The 20,193-nt window shown below is 41.4% G+C and overlaps 1 protein-coding gene across 5 annotated transcripts in view; it reads left to right on the top strand.

The window, feature by feature from the left end:
* The window catches only part of rimbp2a (RIMS binding protein 2a), a 55,257-nt gene that overhangs the window by 3,890 nt on the left and 31,174 nt on the right, over window positions 1–20,193 (top strand). For 4 of the 5 annotated variants that reach the window (XM_063888916.1, XM_063888915.1, XM_063888914.1 and 1 more), the window contains exon 3: window positions 3,987–4,130. In XM_063888916.1, the coding sequence (XP_063744986.1) occupies window positions 3,987–4,130 (144 nt within the window). Of the gene's footprint in view, window positions 1–3,986; window positions 4,131–9,615; window positions 9,841–20,193 lie in introns of those variants that run through there. The other variant, XM_063888917.1, reaches the window with a different exon arrangement.

Raw genomic sequence — 20,193 nt, 5'->3', positions numbered from 1 at the left:
ATGTAATGATTTACACATCACTGCTCCACAGATTTGCTCAATCCATTCAAAGGAAAGCTCCCCTGCATGTATTCAGTTTTTTGCACGTGTGACGTTTTTGGTCAGTTGAACGGGGCATGCCCATGTCTGCGCATAAGCGAGACGGAGTGAAAAATAAGGGAGGGGAATTTTAAAGCCCGACTGGAGGAAGGAGCAGAGGGCGCAAGAGGAAGCGTTAACACATTCAGGGTGGGACTCGGGGACGGTTTTTTCTGTGAGGGTGCCGAGCTACTGGAGCTCTTTTTGCTTTCACTGTAAGACTTCCAGCCTGTTACCGTGACATACAGACCGGAGAGCTCTGAAAGCTGCAGATCAGAAAACGCTCATTGCAACTCCAGGCACCCCTACACCGGCATACACGTGCATACGCATGGATGCAGCACCTCCGCCTTCACTGCCAGTTTGTGATGTGACCGGAAGGGAAGAGATTCATTTTGGGACAAAAAGGGTATTGCCTATAAGGTAGGGGCATTGTCTCTCTTCAGCCAAAACATAACTGTCTCTTCACACTGCTGTCTACATCCCCTTTTTAAGACTGTATGATACTGTTGCTTTTCTTCTTCCAAAAACATAAACACAATGCTCTACATGCTGCTGCGTTTCCTAGAGATTTAACGCATTGTAAAACAAAAAGGGATGACAAGTATTCCTTTTTTTGTGAGTAGAATGATAGGGAGTTATTTTTCTCCTGTGTGGTTGACTCTACATGTTTAAGAATCTGTCTGAATCCACTAAAGAGTACCACATTTGTAACATCACTAATACTGAACAGGAGTAGTTTAATGAGCTTAACAAGGCAGATTTTTCCTTTTCATAAATCTGTTTATTAACAGGTCAATAGCTGCACATACATGGCTGACTGCTGCACTGATGCAGGTAAGTCACTCACACACCAGATGGCGGTATGGCAATCTATTTAAATCACGCCTAGTCAAAATAAGATTGCCTTGGGATGTCGAGTTGGGTCGGTTGGCTGAGCACACGCCACTTAACCACAGTGCCCTTGGGTCAAAGCCAGCCACCACATGCTGCTATCATTGTCCTTTCTCCTGTGGCTCCTCCACAATAAGTCCTCCAACAAAGCAGAAATGCCATGAAAATCTCAGGATATTATTGTGTCATTGAATAATAAACACATGTTTTTCTTGGTGAGTTGCTTTTATGTACTGCAAAAGTGGAGGAAAGCCTAACCCGACACAGCATCAAATACTAAAAAGCCCCTTATGTATAATTATATGCTGTAACTTGTGGCTAACAACCACCCACATTATCTAAACTGCTTAATAAAGTAACCCCCGCCTCCAAATCATCAGTTTTAAATGGATAATCCATTCACAGTGTATGCAACATGGTGGTGTCATCAGTAGTAGCACTGTGCTACTTGCTCAGCCACACTGGATTGAAAAGGCTGGCACTCAGAAAGTGTGAGACAACACGCCTTTGGGAGTGGATGCATGGATCAGAATATTTCTCTGAACCTTTAACTGTGTTCCTTTTGAATTCCTCCTCCCGACTCACATTAAGCAGAAGATGTTGTCAGTACTTCCTGTGGCCCCAGAGCGCATGAGTGCGTCATGATTCCCCACTCTGACAGAGCTCCTGTCGGAGCAGCTTTAGCAGCTCCCTTGGTATGGGGATGATGCTTCCCAAGTGGACGTCACAATTGGACCCTCCCCATCTCGCTACTGGTTATAGTCACAGCCTCTGCATGACTGACTAATTGGGGGCTCAACTTCTCATGTCACCATTAGATATCTCAACCTGGCATTGATGAGCGTTGATGTGTACCATTACCTGCCCAGAGTCCAGTCAACCACAAGTCATTGTTCTAATTTTCTAATAACCACATGTTGTCAGGTTACCATAGTGATAACGATTCATTTTTTGCCCTAGTGGTTTTCTGGTCTAAATCACTGAAATCACTTCTCTCATGGATGTCCATATGGCCTAATATCTCACTCTAAATAGGCGGACTGAATGTGTTAGTCTGCCTGTTTGTTTGGAAAACCCACAGTCCTGGTTGGCAGGTCTGTCTATCTCTCTGTCTGTTCATGGATAGTCCCCCACATCACACTGGTGGCTCTATCTGCATGCTTGTGTGCTTGGCAGGTCTGCTGCATTAGCAGGTGTATCTGGCTGTCTTTCTGTCTGCCTGGTAGGTCCATCATACTGGCTTCAGAAGCTTTGGCTGTCTGTGTTATCTGACATATTGCTTGCAACTTTGTCTTTTGGATTTTTTGGTGGAGTTTGAAAGTCTGGCTTGCAGTCAAGGGATCTGGTTGTTATTTATGTGTGTCCAAGTGCTTTGTGTGTGCCTGACAAGATACCAAACACTCTGCTAACATGCTAATTGATATATCAGAGTAATATAAACTGATATTAAAGCCATCTGTTGTTTGGTCTGTTAAGGGGTCCCTACAAGGAAAAAGAGCTCAAAATGAACAATGGGGTGATATTGTTACCCTTTTTTATTCTCCTAATGGGAAATAAGTCATTTTAATTTTAGAGGGATAGAGGAAAATCCTCTTTCAGGTTTTTGTCTGGGGTGTAATGTATTTGTTTTTATAGCTTTGGTAATATTGGAGTGGCTAGGCTGGCTGGACTGGGCACACACTTTTTCAGGAGACAAATGGGAAGACTACACCCCATTTGGGATTTCAGATGGTAACCAACATATTCCCATTTCATACATTTATATAACTAAAAGCAGAGCTTTTGGAGGAGAACATCAAATCAATTTTAGGATAAATTCATTAAAAAAAAACCCAGACCAAATGACAGCAGCACATCCTTGGAGGGTGTTTAATTTCAGGAGCCACAGGCAGAGTTTACACAGATTTATCCTAAATCGACTTCCCCCTTACCTCAGCAAAACAGCTGCTCAGTTCCTCTACTATCTGCAGCCCCTCTGGTGGCCTCAAAGTGATGGATTTTTTTTTTTTTTTACAAGATTGACAGCAGAGGACTTTTTTCCAAAACAAGACAATTGTACGCTAAACGGAAGTTCCTTCAAAATGTACTAATATTTGCCTGACTGGGGAAAACTGACAGGAAAACTGTTCACAGACCCCAATAGAAGCTTCCAGACTGCCTATTACAGATATGCAGTTTATTTCCATGGAGAGTTCAAGCGTCAGAGTGAAAATTCACTTTCAAAGGCCATTCTAACCCATCAAGAAAACTTCTAAGGAGAAAAACACTGACTGGCAAATCCTGCTGAGCCTCAAAACCTGTTGCAGTAGCAGCTTCATTTTCAGGCCTGGTAATCCTTTTCCTGTGACTGACCCCACGGGATGGAACTAAAGCCCGAGCACATCACTGTAAGCAAGATTGACAGTCACCCTATGTCCTCTTTCATAACTTTTATTAATCGAGTGCCCCTTTCCTCCTGATGGTACATTTTTGCCTGTGTGTTCGTTTTCCGTACCGTCCACCCCTTTGGTGTGGACTAAATAATGTCAACATCTATTGGATGGATTGCAGAGTGATTTTGGTACAGATATCCATGGTGCCCTGATAAGTTTTATTTGTCCAGTCAATTATGGAACACAGCTTATTGATACGTTGCCATGAAAATGATGTATAATAATCCCTTTGTTTTTAATTGTAGGTTCATATTTATGGTTTTAAATGAAATGGGTGGCCATGAAAATTGGTCTTACATTTATGTTCCACTGAGGATGCACTGTAAAACATTTCATTAAGCATCTAATATTTGGTCTTCTCCCGCAAAGGAATCCAGCTGTACTTTGATGTTATGCTATTTGACAAATGTTATAATGCTAACCCCGCTGATCCAACATAGTGAGAAGAGTCAGTGCTAAGTTTATCATCAGCATGTATGATGTTTTTAGGCACATCAGAGCTAAGCTTAATGCTAAGAACAGTGTTATACCCAAAAAGATTCTAATATAAGTAATTTTCCTCTTTTTTTTCCTTTCTTGCAGAGTAGATATGAGGTTACATCCCAGCAAGCTACGGGACACTTGGTCCACAATGTGAGCCGCTTCCGCCTGCTGGAGGAGAGAAACAGAGCTCTCAGGCTTGAGGTTGCCACGCTACGACAAGAGAAACAGCAGTATAGGAAACTGGTAAACGTTCCATTCCCACCACCGCACTTTTGTCTTTTTTTCTCAAGGACACACAATGTCGTTCTCACCCTCTTTTACTTTCACTATGTTAAATATCATGTATTTTGGCCCGCAAAATGATCGTGGCACTGATAGTATGCAGACAGTTCAGTGATTCAGTCCCTGTTTCAGCTTTTATCCCTCAAGGACGCAGCTGTATGTAGCTCGCATGGCCCTGTGTACATATGATCTGATTGGTCTTTGTGATGCAGACATGTGGGCATGTGTAATGTGGTGTAAAGTAGATGAGTGTGGCTTGGTGTGTGTTGTGCACGGGAGTGTTGTGTGTGCGTGTGGGGCCATGTGTGTTTTTCTTTGCACTATGTATGTTCATGCATGCATTTGTGTGGTTAGTCCTTTGGAGGCCTCCCCCAGGTGGTCTCCGATGGCAAGGTGTGCGAGTCGTTGTCTTGGCAACACGCCCATTTGCAGGAGTGTGGACAGACTGGCAAAGGGGAACTGACATTGCATAATGGCTGCTTCGGTTATAAGCCTCTATGGCTTGACATTAGTTTCAGTAAAATAAGGGAAACCTGCATGCTACTGTCTGCATTTTCAAACGGTTTAAAGATGTTATAGTTCAGTATAGCTCTCAGGCTTAAACAGTCAGTCATTTGGTTTGTGATTGAGTTGCCTTTTCTTCATTGATTTGGTACAGTATTGATACCCGAGTTCATATCTGAAAAACAAGTGTGGACCTAAACCAAAATAATTTGATAAAGTTGCCCATTATTTTGCCTCTATAAGTCAATGTATGATAACTACACAAAATGAATATTAGCCATATAGAAAAAACATTATGTATAAATCTTTCCTAGTAACCCTCGACACTCTCCTTCCACTTCATGGCCTGAAATCGCTTATTACCCAGCACAATGTTTTACATTTTTCAATTTCCCCTCTTTTATCTGATAACGTTTACATCTTGCTGTTTATAGAGGAATTTATGACAACCTGCACAGTGGGTGATTTTTGTCCATCTTCACAGCCAAGATCCTTGGCACAAAGCTCGTCTGTCACCAAAGCTAACATGCTGTAGTCAGCAACATAACTCAATAATGTTATGTAATTATGTATGTGTGTGTGCGTGTCTGTTTTTCGTATACGGGGATATACTGTTGGAGATGGTCCAGCTGGGTGCCTTGCAGTCTTTCTGCTGTCACTGCTGACAGCCACACTATCACAGACTGTATTATGGTCATTCATGCAAACACAGACTCAGCTATGGCTCAGTTAGACTCAGAGAAGCTCAGTCATGAGAGTGGGCTTGCTCATGCAGATATACTCCAGGCTAACACCTATTGGAAGTAAAAGGAAAAAAATATCCCTGAATCACATCTATACATTTTGACTTAACTGCTAACCTAGTTTGTTCCATTCAGTTACATTAGGTAAAGAAGAAGGTGGTAACAATAAATCTGTATTTATAAACAGCTCTTGAGGCTTCTTAAATGTGCAGCTGGGCTGAATGTAGTGGTCAAAAGAAGCTTTGTAGTAAAACCAGAAATAAAACACTCATTAGAAGGAAGGTATAAGATTGAGAGAGATGCTGTTACAACACACACACCAGATGGCTGATTAGCCAGCTATTTTGTTATGGTTTTAATGGAAGGCTTCCAGGCGCTTTAATGTCTACTCTATTCTATGCAATGCCCATGACTGCTAAACATATACGTTTTGATTATCACATCACATATCAGCAGCATGTTATGGCTATCCTTATCCCATCTTTCATGCTTTACTTCCTTGTATAAAAGCAGCTATAATCAGGATTTTTTCACCGGGTTGCCATTGGAGACATAAAATGAATGCTCTGTATGTTCTGGATGTGTAAATAGACCTCTGTTTGCAGTCATGTTCCCCATGTCAACACAAGAGGTGCTGAAATGTCAGTGAAGTGTCCACACCCAGATCAATGAAACTGTGGCTCCTCGTTCACGATATTCCTCCGTTTCAAAGTAATGGCGCTGGATTTTGCATCTGTCATTTAATCGTTGTTGTTTCGTTGAGAATGAATTTCATGGGCCACTTCGGCTAGATCCTCGTGTCTCTGTGTGTTTATCCAATTCATTTGTTGTTTAGGTCTCGAAATGGCAAGAAAAAATCACTGAGAGGGTGTACGGCGTCTTGGAAAAACAAACAAACAAAAAGCCTTGGACCGGTTGCCTGGAAACAATCTGTGACGGACAGTCGTAGAAGGGTACCTTAGGTGAAGAATGACCTTCTGTGTGTTGTGCGGCTGCTGCTAAAAGGCCACAGCTGTCTCCCTGGACACCGTCTCCATGGCAACGTTTGTGTACTGCTAGCAGCTGGCCCACTCAGATGATAGTCCTCATGATGATATGGGCTGTCCAACTGCGACAAGAACAACGTCTAATCAATAATCCCTAATAGCCGGGTTGTCTCAGCTGACCCAGTAATCGCATTTTTAACTCCCTCTAATCAAGGACGTAGCGAAAAACTGGGTTTAATAGTAGTCTAGTGTAATGTAACACAAATCAGCTGGAATAATTCCTGCACCGCCCACAGGATATTCAGAAAATTCAAATTGTTTTGACTCGCAGGGCTGCTTTAACAACTGGTATTAGACGGGGTGTGTTTGAGCTGAGTTTTCTATTCTTTTCTTAATTAAGTTTATCTTAAACGGTGTACTTTTCAGATGGGTTGAGCTGTCACTGTATTCTAGTAGAAAACCAGTTATAGTTCATGCAGCAAGCAGTGAAAACATGCTAGCAGATTAGCTTGCTAGTTGTAGTGTTTGCTTTGATCACGGGATCCTCAAAGTGCAAGTCGACGTAACCTCCCATCCATGAGCCTCTTTGTTTTTATCTCTTTTCCTTCCCTCACATCTCAATTCTCTCGTGTTGTACTCCAGAACTTCCACTTCTTTCCGTTCACTCCACTCTGCAAATACTTGTCCCCTCTGTCGTCTCCATCATTCCCACCCTCCCTCCTACTTCCTGTCCTAACTTCCTTAGTGCGTCCACCCACTGATCTGTGCAGCGTCATTGCTTGCAGTCATTTAAGCAGATTTGATGTATATCAGGGGGGGCCATGCCGGCATATTATCCCATTTCTGACATTTTCAGATCAATTATTTATGCTTTCCTTGTGAAATAATAATGATCAAACCAATATGATGTAAGTTTTCCATAGGATCATTATAAAATTCAAACCCACAACCACAATGTAAAGCTGCCACAGTCGGATCAATCCTGGTTTCCACTTATATAAAGGAACTACTTATAATGACCATGTAAAGTTATGTACTATATATATCTATATCTACATCAGAGCTATTATGACTCAGAATCAGCATAACCACAACTATAAATGTTCCTCACAGAGCTGCTTCCTTGGCAACTGCGGTTTACGTCCTATTTTGTCTTGGAGCTGGCTATAGAAATCACAGTTAAATAAATCTTGCCAATAATGGTTACAGAGATGCGTAGTTACATAAATGTCCAGCATTGGCTTGCTTTCACAGCATGCACTGATGTGAATTTTTTTGTTGCCGTCCATCCTGTAAGAGCACTGAATCATATTGGCTTTAAAACTGCAGAGGAAAATAAATTCTGTTGCATCAGAAGGAAAATGTGCTAAAAATATGGCACTGTCAAAATGTAGGGCCCTCCTGGATTAATTGAAAATCCCCTAACCGGATTAAATCATTTTTTTAGGGGCCAACTGTTGTGTACCCACACTCGCACATAAACACGCATGGACACGCATGAGCCCCCGACACATAAGCTGATGTCAATACGATATAATTACTCATTGTGACAAGGAAGTGTAGGCAGTGTGATAGCAAGTGTGTTCTGTGTTGTAGTTAAAGGCTAAAAGCTGTGAAACTGTGAGGATTACAGTTGGAACAGAGCAAAAATGGAATAATGAGTAGCATGGGGATAAAATTGAGCCTCACAATTATCGCATGAAGAATTTTAAGATTGCGTTGTGTTTTCAGAAAACTTTATATCAAAGCAGTATCTGAGAGGGTGTGGAGTAGAATAATAGAAATGATGCTGGTAGTTTCCCCCCTGTAGTTTTGAAAGGTTGCTGTGAAACTTTTCTAGGAAGAAACATGCCTGTGGTTACAATGGATTTATTTCAGCCTTTCAGCCTTTCCTGCCCTCTCCAGCACCCCGCTTTCGTCAAAAGCTGCTATTAACTCTGAGGTTAACCATCACATAAGTTTGCCAGACGCAACAGCATAGGTGGAAGGAAGCCAATACGTCCAGCATCACCACAACAACAACAACAACGCAGGACTAACTCTAACAGACCGGCTGTATCATTTGCATTTCCAACTAAAGAAACATCTAAAGCACAATATTGGGAACTTTTACAGATATTCCACATCACATTGAGCAACTGGGATAATGAAATGGAACTCGTGAGACAAAGCGACAGCAATGCAAGTACGGAGACCCAACTACCGATTGACTGTGTCCACACTGCACCAAATATGTGGTTTGCGATCTTCAGACACACAACATAAACGAGCCCTCTTCAATAGTCAAACTTGCCTCAAATAACAGATTTTATTTGTAATGATATTCAGACAAGGTAAAAAAAAGTTTTAAAATTGCGGCACTTCTGATTATAAAGTTAAAGAACAAAAATAATGTTACCCGTTTAATTGTGACTACTGCAATGCAACCAATATACCTTTTAATGCCCCTACATGGAATAAAAAATAACTTATTTAGCTGTATGTTGTATATACTTAACATACTATACAGCAGAGTATGCGGACATGTACCTTGTAATATACATTTAAAATAAACGAAGGGGCTGAGGACGTTAAAGCTCTAATGAGAAACACATCACAGTAAAATACACTTTCATCATTTACATTTTTTTTTCTTCAACATTTTACAGTTCAATGATCTGTCATCAAACCATTTTAAAATGATTGATATAAAACTTGCCCGCTAAAGCTTTAATTTATTTATGAATACCATCGACATCATTGTTTAATGTGTGTATGTTAGTAAATCAATAAAGACCCTGTTCAATTAGTGTCATGGGCTAAGACGGGAGGAGGGAGGGAGGATCTATCTGGCAGCATCTTGCAGGCTGCTGTCATTTCAGTCAATTTGGCAGACAAGCAGGAAGTATCCAGACTGTGGCTGCACAGGGACGCTTTCCAAAAAAAATCATCCCTATTCGTATCCCAGACTCCAAGATGTCTGTTTCCGGTTGCCAGCGATACCTCTTCTCCAAACAGTAGCTTGTGATGTAGCTGATGGTTGTAGCAGTGGAGCTGGCTGATTAATTCAACAGAGAGGATTTCTGCAGATCGCTGCACACGCGTACTGCTCGCAAGAGAAAGAGAGAGAGAGGGGGGGGGGGGAATTGAGCAAAGGAAGAGCGAGCGGTAGCGCGTAAGAGAAAAGGAGAAAATGATGGAGGAAGGGTGTTAAGGAGGAGGGTCTTCGGGGGTGGGGAGGATAGGATAGAGAGAGTATGTGGATAGGGGGCGGAGAAAAGAGGAAGAGAGAGAGAGAGAGACACGCAGGCCCCGGAGCTGCTACTGATGCTGCTGATGCTGCTGCAGCCGTTTGACAATTCCCCACCCAGAGAGAGCAGGGAAGAAGGGAGGAGATCAGAGCAAGAAGGAGTAAGCGACACCTCAGTCAAGATGCTCCTGTGCTAGCCAACACGCACGGTAATTACCAATCCTTCATCACCACTCTGCCTCCTCTCCACAGCCGCTGTATATCTCTGCATCATTGACTCGATTGTGTTTGTGTTTGATTTAGCTCTGGTGAGTCCTATATATAGTGCACAGGGTTAGCATAGCCAAGCAGCTGGGGAGAACCTGTGTGTGCAGCTGCAGCAGGAGGAGACAGACATCCACAGAGAGCTGGGAATGAGACAAGGATTTGTACATTTTTTGTCTTACGGGACTTAATGATGATACATCGACCTCCGGATCTCTGTTTCTTGACTGTAGCAGGGCCACCTGTTTGGAGATGTGTGGGTGTGTGCCGTGTGTGTCGAAGGGTGGGGGTGGGGTTACGACAAATGGGTCTAATGAGGCGTTTGTAGCTTGGAAAGGCTAGTAAGTGCATGTGAGAATGAGTGTGCACATGGATTATTTAGTAAAGTGTAAGAATGCTGTCAAAAGATGAGCGTAATCTTAACGCAGTACGTGGGCACATGCTAGCGGTCTATGTTAAACAGTATGTAGACACATGTTCACATGGGCGCTTAGACACACTGGGAGAGAGACAAATGTGTGGTGCTTTGTCAAACTAATTGATTTTGTGTGTGTGCTTTGACGTGGTCGGCCCCTTTTACCTGAGCTCTTCCTGGTTCCTGCTCAGGGGTTGCCAGGTGTCGGTGATGAATATTAACCCACTCATGGCGGCACTCTCTAGTTATTTGTCATCATGAGGCACATGTTATTGTGTTTATGTGCATGGCAAGGTGGTAAATTCTATACACTTATTAGCTGTATGTTACGTTGCTAAAAGTCATGCAGTATATTACATCCACACTTTAATTCTTAGCTGTAGCAAACTACATCCTGTATCCTGTTATGACAGAGGACGGGAAAGAAAATGGCAGGGATTGAAGCCATGACAATTTGGTGTGAACTGTAAACAATCAACAACCATTGTACTCAGGTAAGCAGTGTGTCTCATATGTGTGAAGGGTGGAGTGTATGTATATTTATCAGTAGTGAATGAATCTTCCCTAAATGCATAAAAACAGTTCCCCTTATGATGAATATACTAACATCACATTTTCAACAATAAGGTTTTTAGACTCTTCCATCATGTCGCTGCCCATACCTAAAACACATCACTTCCTGTGTGTTTAGTTGTATCAGGTGTGTTAAGCAGGTGCTTGGAGCTTCGAAGCCTTAAAGCCTTTACTTTTTGTATCAATAACCATTTCTATTGATGAAAAGTTTGGAAAGACATAGATAGCAAGTGAAACACTGGGCAAAGTTATGCTAAAACTTTGGTTGCAGTTCAGTATAAAACACCTCACTGAATGTAAACGGGAGAGAAATGATTAACAACTCGGTGTGTGTGTGTGTGTGTGTGTGTGTGTGTGTGTGTGTGTGTGTGTGTGTGTGTGTGTGTGTGTGTGTGTGTGTGTGTGTGTGTGTGTGTGTGTGTGTGTGTGTGTGTGTGTGTGTGTGTGTGTGTGTGTGTGTGTGTGTGTGTGTGTGTGTGTGTGTGTGTGTGTGTGTGTGTGTGTGTGTGTGTGTGTGTGTGTGTGTGTGTGTGTGTGTGTGTGTGTGTGTGTGTGTGTGTGTGTGTGTGTGTGTGAGATATACAGAGTGTATATGCTTATGTTTGGGTGTCTGGATGGGTGAGACCAAAGGGGAAATGCGAGGACTGCGAAGGAATTTATGCTTACTGGTATCTTATGCATCATCTTGCTTTGTATGTGCGGTGATCTCATGTCTCTCCTTTTCCTGGTTTTACCAAAGGTACTCAAATAGATTATTAGGATTGATAAGGAAAATCTTACTCCCCTAATCATGCTCCTCTTGCACCATCCTCCCATTTCTTCTTCCACTTTTTAATCTCCATGCGGCAGACTGGTTGCAGTGCCAGCTGTTGTTCAGTTGGAAGCCAGAGGGCGAGAAGGAGAGAGGGGAGGAAAAAAATGATAGAAATGAAACTTGTGTTTTCAGTCTCATGGCTGATTTCCTTGCAGCTCTCCTGAGATTATCAGTGAGTCTGGCAGTCAAAAGACTCCCTCCTTGACTAATCAGAAATGTTTCTTGAGACATGCAGGCACTGCAATAATCCCTGAAGCAGAAGCAGCCTCTCTGGGTGTGGCAGCACATAAACACACATGTACACATGCACTAACTTGTGGGAAAAAAAAGACGGTTAAAGATCAGCACACCTACCATGTGCTTTACACGCAGACAATGGTACGTTTACACATTTACTCTTTACCCTCTATTACATGCCTGCATACACACTCCCCCACATTCACTGTATTATTAACAGAGTGTATCCATGCATGCACTGTACTCTACTACACATCGTATAGAGTGGACTCCACAATGAGAGCTGATTTGTGAAGTCTTTATTGGTCAGTGGGCATCTTTGGTGTGCTGGCTGTTCATTCATCATGCCGGTTTCAATAGTAAATTGCAATACTTGTATGCTGGCTTGCGTTTAGATAATTCAAAGCGCATCAGATATGCTGCATGCGATACTTCATTGCTACTTTTTTTTTTTATCATCCTGACACTCCATACCTGAAAGAGAACAGTTTCTATAGCAACCCCCTCATCCCCTCCCCTCACACCCCACCCCTGTTGTGTGTAAGTGTGTGTGTGATTCTGTGTGCGCACGCAACATGTGTAGCTCCCGATGCGAGCACATGCCTGAATATGAGTGAGTGCTGTATTGATTGCTAGCATGCACGCCATAAGTGTTGATGTCATTTAGCCAGCGGGGGAAGCAGAGAGGGAAACGATAAAGGAACATTTCATCCGCACATTTCCTGGCAGCTTTTCAAGATACACAGAAGTTATATTAGAGAATAGACACAGAACACTGCAGAGGGAAAAAGCAAAAAGAGGAGGGTGGGGCACAGCAGGAAGGTGGAACAGAGGAAGTGTAGGTACTGAATGGATGTCTGATTGAAGTCTAAATCAAAATACAATTTAATATAACATATTTCAACATATTGTTCATATTTGAGCACTTTCTTACCTGGTGGATTTGTCATAATATATTATTCAATGTATACCAAATGTATTTTTAGATGTTTTCCCAGGCTTCACCCCATTTCTTCTTCTGCATCAACATCACTTAACCATTAAGTACCAATTAAGGACAAGTGTCCTCTGGATGACATTACTAAAAGCCTTTATATGACCCTGAACCAAGTTTTACAGTGTTAATAGTTTCGGCACGTGTAGGATAATAAAGCAGACCAATGTGCCCTTAAAAAACGTAAAATAATGTATACCATTTTGTTTTGTATCGCTACATTATTGCACCAGGGCACTGCAATGCTGAAAAAAGGATGTTAATTCTGCAGCACTTACTGCCTCCCATTGTCTCCTGTATCTTTTTTAGGATGTCTCTTCCCCTTCCTTTTCAACTCCTTTCTGTCGAGATTACACTTTTATTTCAGTCTCTGTCCCTCTTAACTTGATTGGATAAATGAGTCTGTCTTTAATTCTTTCCGCCCACAGTGTTTTGTGTCTGGAATGGCTCGAATGATTAAACATAGGACAGGGGCCTTTGGTGGACTGAACACCAAGGGCAACTGGATGGAGGGAGGCAGGAGGGAGGGCAGGAGAGAGTACACAATGTCAGACAGACCAGCCTGTTCGGGTACAGATGACATGACAGGACCTGTGCTCCTGTAACTGTCACTTATCGCTCTGAGCCACTGAGTCCTGCTCACTTGAGACTTCAAACGCACTCACATGTTTCCTATTACAGGAGCCATTGTACAATCTCTTTATTCTAACCACTAAATCCTGACCAGAAATTCAAGTAGAAAAATAAAGGAGAATCTTCTGATTTGTGGTTTTTATATACAGTCAAACCTTTTAAGAGTCTAGATGATGAGTTTAAGTTTTGGCCTCTGTAAATGACCAGAGGTCTCATTGTCAGAATCTTTCGTTGAAACAGAAGTCGGCAAAAGATTAAACTCTTTTGGTGCTGGACATGTTTTGTTCAAAGGCTAGTGATGTAGTCATCATGGCAGCATGTTGCACTGCAGCTGCACTGTTGCTCTGCTCACAGGAGGAAGCCTTGGATAGCTTGTGCAATGTATGTGAAAGAAATGGTTGTCAAATACCTAAAGCAGGCTATAATTTATTTATGTAGCCCTTTTCAAATCAAAGTTAAAAAGTGCTTCAAAATAAGAGTATTCAGTGGAAAAAGTAAAACAGGAAGGATAGTTACAAAGTCAGAATATATCCGTTGTATTGGAGTGACTAATACTCATGATCTAATTAAAGCAACAGTCTAGAAGCTATTGGTTTTCTGATGAGTCATTTAAGAAATGTACTCAGGACTTGAATGTCTAGTGCAAATAAATATTAACTCAAATATTATAATGAATTCTAAAATCTACTGGCAGTCATGGCATCAAACGAGACCAATACTTACATAACCCACTGCAAGGGTTTTGACTTTGTTAAAGGACGGTGTTCAGCAAGAATCTGCTGATTAGAATAAAATACAAGTTTTACTACCGCAGCATAAATGATTTAGTTTTCCCTTTTTTGTGATGAGACATCCATACAAAAGATATCTATCTATATATATTTATATATAAAGCAGTGGTGAGGAACCCTCTGCTGAGGCTCTGTCAGTATATTTCTAGCGTACTGTACATTTTAGCAACTGTGCAATGGGGTCAGATGTAAATTATTTAGTAGCTTGTGCAGTGTGTTTTGCTGTAGATTGGGGTCACGTGAATGTGTATTTGTGGGAATTGTGTGAGTGTGTATGCATATGGAATAGAATCATGTGGGAAATTTGTGTGCGTCTCTGACCCGGGTGGCGTTCGTGTGTGTACGTTTTTTTTTATGGATTTGCTTGTGCTTGAGTCTTTATATACAGGCATGTGTGTGTGTGTGTGTGTGTGTGTGTGTGTGTGTGTGTGTGTGTGTGTGTGTGTGCACGTGTGTACTTGTATTCTGAGCATTAAGTTCCATCCAAGCATTATGTGAGCATGAAGGTCCATCGAAGCACATGTAATTCCTAACCAGCTCTTAGGCTCCTCATTAGCATTGCACTGATCTTCCTACAAACTTATTTTCCAGCCCTCTGATATTCTCTGTGTGGCCTGAGGGAACAATAGGTCCTGTTCACATCAAATGTGTTATGTCATCAATGTGACTGCAAGCTTTGCTGCCCACGTCATGGGAGCCCTATTTCACTCTTGCTGCCTGCTCCCTCAGTATGTACATACAGCACACACACACAATTTGCACATTCCCATGCCCTAATATTCCCTGTGGGGCATGTGTATTCTCCAGAGAAGCCAGTGTTTCCCCCCCGAGGACCCTCCTTATAAAGTACAGCTGGAGCACCTCTACATATCAGTCACAGTTAATATGCTCACATGGGCTCTGTTTTTTCTCCATAGCCTTATTTAAGAGCACTTTCAAATCGGATTTGCATCCAGATGGAAGAGATTGCAGTTTCTCTGGCAACAAATGTAGCTTCAATTTGAAATGATGTCCCCTGAAAGTTGATAATCATGAAAGAACATGGTAGAATCTCTGGATGTCATTGAAATGGTGGTCTTGGATAATAATGCAAATTGCAATTGTAAAGAAAACTTGAGAAAGTAAAAATATAGCTATTGGATAACTTTCCCTTGATGTGGGACTAAATCTTTGCTTTGTTTGACAGATATATATGTTATCATGCATCCCTGACCACCTATGGAGACACACAAGCAAACACTGTATACACTCTATATATGCATACAACACACACACAGGCAGAAACATTACAGAGCACAGGCAGTGCTCGCATGAGTAACAGGAGAAGAGACAGGAGGTTGAAGAGTGAGGTGAATGAGGATGTGTGTTACGTGGAGGAGAAGTTAATCTCTCCTGGCGGTAGCGCCGGCCTCTCCCTGCCTCTCCTCTGTCGTCTCTCCTCGACATAAAACTCTGGATTGTCTCCTGCTCTGTGAGAGGCTGGCAGTGCACTTCACATGCACAGACACTGCAGGATGTAGAGAAACCAGGGCGTTTCACTACTACATATCGCAGAAGGCTCTTTATTTGTGCCCAGTCTTTGAAGACATAATTCTCAGCAAACTGTCGAGTGTGGTTTCCCTTAGCACAGGAGACTGTACGTGAAAACTGAATTTAAAAGAAGATTCTGAATGTGCCAAACAATTTTGCTGCCACATTGACCTGACATTGAATCTGCTGGACTGGAGATATTGTTCAAATTAAACGTCTGTGTCTGCGTAGGCTGGGTTTCCATTCAGTTTATCCGTATTCATTTAATCTGCAGGAGTGAGTCACATATTTTATATTCAGATATTTGTTTAGACCTCTATTTACATTTCCATCAACAGCAGGGGGTTTCATCAATTTCTAAGGTGTCAAATTGCCTGAGAACTTTTTAAGTTTTAACTTAAAGTGTCTGTGTGTGTTTTATGCTTCTTGCCACATGAACATTTTTAAGGGATTTTCAATCCTAGGGATTCAGATGGGAGGTCTGGAACATTGTGGATGCACAAGAGCTTAAGGCGGGTGTATGCCTGGAGATGCTAGTTATGCAACTCATTCATGCTTGCATGCACACAAACACTCATACACACACACACACACACACACACACACACACACACACACACACACACACACACTCCAACTCGTGCTTCACTATATCGATGTTACTCACTGCCATCTGGGTCCACGGTTTGTACTTATTCACCATTGCCTAGGTTTGGTTGGTGGGACGTGTGTGTGTGTGTGGTGTGTGTGTGTGTGTGTTTCTCACTCGCACACAAAAACAAGATTAGCCACACATTTATGTTTTATCAATGAGGCACCTGTAGAGACGCATTATATTCATAGGTTGAGAGGAACACATAGGGGAATATTTTGATGAATAATCTATTGGTGACATTATAGTAACACTCACTGTGCCCTTCATTATAAGCACAAAGAAAGATAAGTGATGCAAACGGTGGCAGTCTAAATCTGGCACACCTGAACACTACAAAGGACATCTCTGTTTGTGAGGGCTCTGTGCAGCTCTTGTAAAGCAGCTGCCCAGGTGTCATGCACTTGTTGTAAACCAGAGGTAATGCACAGTCCTAACAGCATTATAACAATTGATCTCAAAATGCTCTTGAGACTTGAAAATGTGCCAAAGAAGCTGATGTTTGGCAGAACATTAAGTGTGGTAGAAGTCGCACATTCTCTTATGAAAAGGTAAACACCTAGTAAGTCCTTCAGAGGACAAACTCCGTTATACATCACCCTTTCTGCTGCAGTGAAGACCTTGCTAAAGCTACTCAATAAATCTCTAAAATGTCCCTCATTTTCATAACCAATTCCTTAAGTGGGGATGTACATTGCCAATGTTGAACTACCTTAAAGTCAACCTTGAAAGCGTGTCCTCATTTGGATACGTTCTGTTGTTAACTGATTTTAAATCAGCATTTTCATATTGGTACTTTTATATGTTGTAGTCCATCAGTAATATTTTCATACTTCTTAAACTTCAGACTATTTTCTTGAAACTGTCTTGATATGATAGATAGATGATAGAGTGTGTCCCCCTCCGGCCAGTTATTGCTTTCTTTTCATTTCAGTTTGGCATGGGTATTGAATTATTCTTTAGGTAGGTGATCCATCATCGTGAAAATAAACTTGTGCTACTCCAGCTATAAGGAACTACAATTGCAGTCATTTTGAAAATGTTCCTTGAGTCAGCTTTTGTAAAAGGCAGCTGAAAACTCTATTAGAACAAGAAAAAAGGCAATGAGACACACAAGATTCTCTGAATATTTAGATACCCCATTGTCGCCAAAATCAGTGTTTGAGCTCTAACTGGAGATTTTGTGAACATTTTAAATGGTCTTCTATGTTTGTCATGACTCAGGTCTTCTTTGTTCCCTTTGCTTTGCTTTTTCTGACATTAGCACCACCATATGTTGCTAAAAAACCGTGAAACTATAGTGGCAAGGCTATAACTCATATTTCCAATCCAGTTGTTCGATCCTATAAAGGCTTTAAATAGGTTAACATGTATATTCTATAATCGCGCCCCAGCTTGTCATACAACATGCGAAATAAAAGGTGACGCATTGGCAGATCCTATAAACAGGTTTTTCTGGCATTGGTCATAATCTTTAGTACTTTTAAAAAGGCTGAGGAGCTGTCCATGGTCCTGACCTGCACATGCAGCTGATGTTGCCACAGCTATTAGTGGTGGGACAACATTGATGGCTATGACTCCATTTGCCTCTTCTCTTTCCACAGAAGTGCAGAACAATCTCTGACACACACACTCACAGTTGTGTGTATGACTGTAGTCCTACTAAACCACTCAGCACACATTTCAGTAGATAGCGGCGAAAGATGTTACCTGTTTGATATAGCAAACTATTCTGATACGGTAGCATGCAGCCTTTTGTTTAAGGATCAGTTGAAACATGCTGCCTATTCTGTTCTTAATATAACTTACACAGGAAACCAAGAGGAGATTATGCTTATCTTTGGGTTGAGAGTGAGGTGAGGTCTAATATGATCTCTTCTCCAAGTCCTGCACTGTAGTTTACATTCTAAACGGAAGTGCTGTTAGAAGAAAACACCGTATTAAATAGTATAATCAAATGCAGCAAACCTCAGAATGCGGCATATATATTTCCATACATTTTACATGAAGGTCATATCCCCATTTATTACATTTGATGGACACCCGGTACACCTCTGCTTGTCTCTGACTTCACGGAGCTCCCACTAAAGACGGCAGATTTTGTTGGTGTCTTTCCACCCACAGTTAAGTGGAACAAAGTGTTTCACTGTGACATCTGATTAATGACAATCACCCTGGGAGTTGATGGAAAGCAGGAGCAATCCTCTACCCACCGAAAAAAATCCCATTTAGGATCAGCGGAAGCGATGGTAAAAATCTCTCTAATGCACCAATTATTTCATCCTATTGTCTATCCTGTATTCTCACCGCCGACGCTACTGGCTTACTCAATTACTATTCTGCAATAAATAACTTTGCGAGTATGATCCATATATTTCTAATTTAAGATAATCCCACACGTTGTTCATGTCATTTTCTGTTGGTACATAAGGCAGGATTTTGCAATTAATTCCCATTTAATGTTGGTTTAATTCTTATGTCGCACATCTATTCCAAATAATTAACACTTCCTTAAATACGCATTAATACTTTGTCAAGACTTGTCATGATTAAAATCCTTAAATGCTTAAACAGCTAGGAGGACTGAAGTAAATCTAATCTCTGTAATGAAGAAGGGACTATCTTAAAATGAAAATAGCCCAATTTTGATCAGCATGAATCAGTTGATCAGGTGGGTAAAGTATGTTTAATAATTTAATTTACTGTCTGTACGACTCTTTATCATCAGGTTTTGAGGACCCAGTGGGAAATACCTGAAACATAATGAACATTTGAATAAACTGACCTCTTTCTGGAAATTCACAGTCACTTCCTGTTCTGGTTTGGACCGAAGCAAACGATTCCATTGATGGAAAACATTACGCTGCAGATTTTGCTTTTTTCAGTGATGCAGTGACACATGATATTACAATAACCAGAAGCACTACCTAAATCTAATATGTTGTAATTGTGTTATGTATGATACAGCTCGACCCCTTTTATCTTTATCAACATGGCCGGAGCAAAATATTGATTAAAGATTATCTCAACTGCAGCGATGCTCCACCAAACATGTATTTCTTGTGTATCAAACACTCAAAACTTTGAGTTGTAATGGATACACAGCAACCTTGATAATCCGATGAGCAGGTTCTGGTGTTGCTGCGCTTCTCTTTAGGAGAACTGCTGTGCTTCGTCAGCTGATCTGAGTAAATCCTCGTTTGTTTAGGCATCAGCATCTCATTGTGTGCCTCGCCTTACTTGCCTAGGTTTGCTCTCCAAGGCAACTTGATAAATGAGCTGACACAGTAAGGCTCACTGCTTACCTTTTTTATATATCTTGATAATTAAACACGCTCTTTGTATAAAATAAAAATATGTTTGAAGCTCCTGCTACCGTACGAGACATGAAGCATATTAGAGGAATCGGGGGAAATGACTTCCCTGTTCAAACGCAAACAAAATCAATCCTCCAGCGCCTCTCAAGTCACAATTTATTACATGATGTCTTGTTTGTGAAAAATGTGTGATTTGTGATATTGGGTTGTATAAATAACATTTTAATGATTGATCTTGGGATACTGCTTAGCTGGTTTGGATATTACCCGGGTGTCTCAGGCTAACAGACTACCTATTTCTGCCTGTTTCCAGTCGTTATGCTAAGCTAAGCTAACCATCTA

This window comes from Eleginops maclovinus, chromosome 8, assembly GCF_036324505.1.
Source record: "Eleginops maclovinus isolate JMC-PN-2008 ecotype Puerto Natales chromosome 8, JC_Emac_rtc_rv5, whole genome shotgun sequence".
In the NCBI taxonomy this organism is placed as follows: domain Eukaryota; kingdom Metazoa; phylum Chordata; class Actinopteri; order Perciformes; family Eleginopidae; genus Eleginops; species Eleginops maclovinus.
The sequence above is the reverse complement of the archived record's forward strand: the minus strand, read 5'-3'. Positions and strand labels throughout refer to the sequence as shown.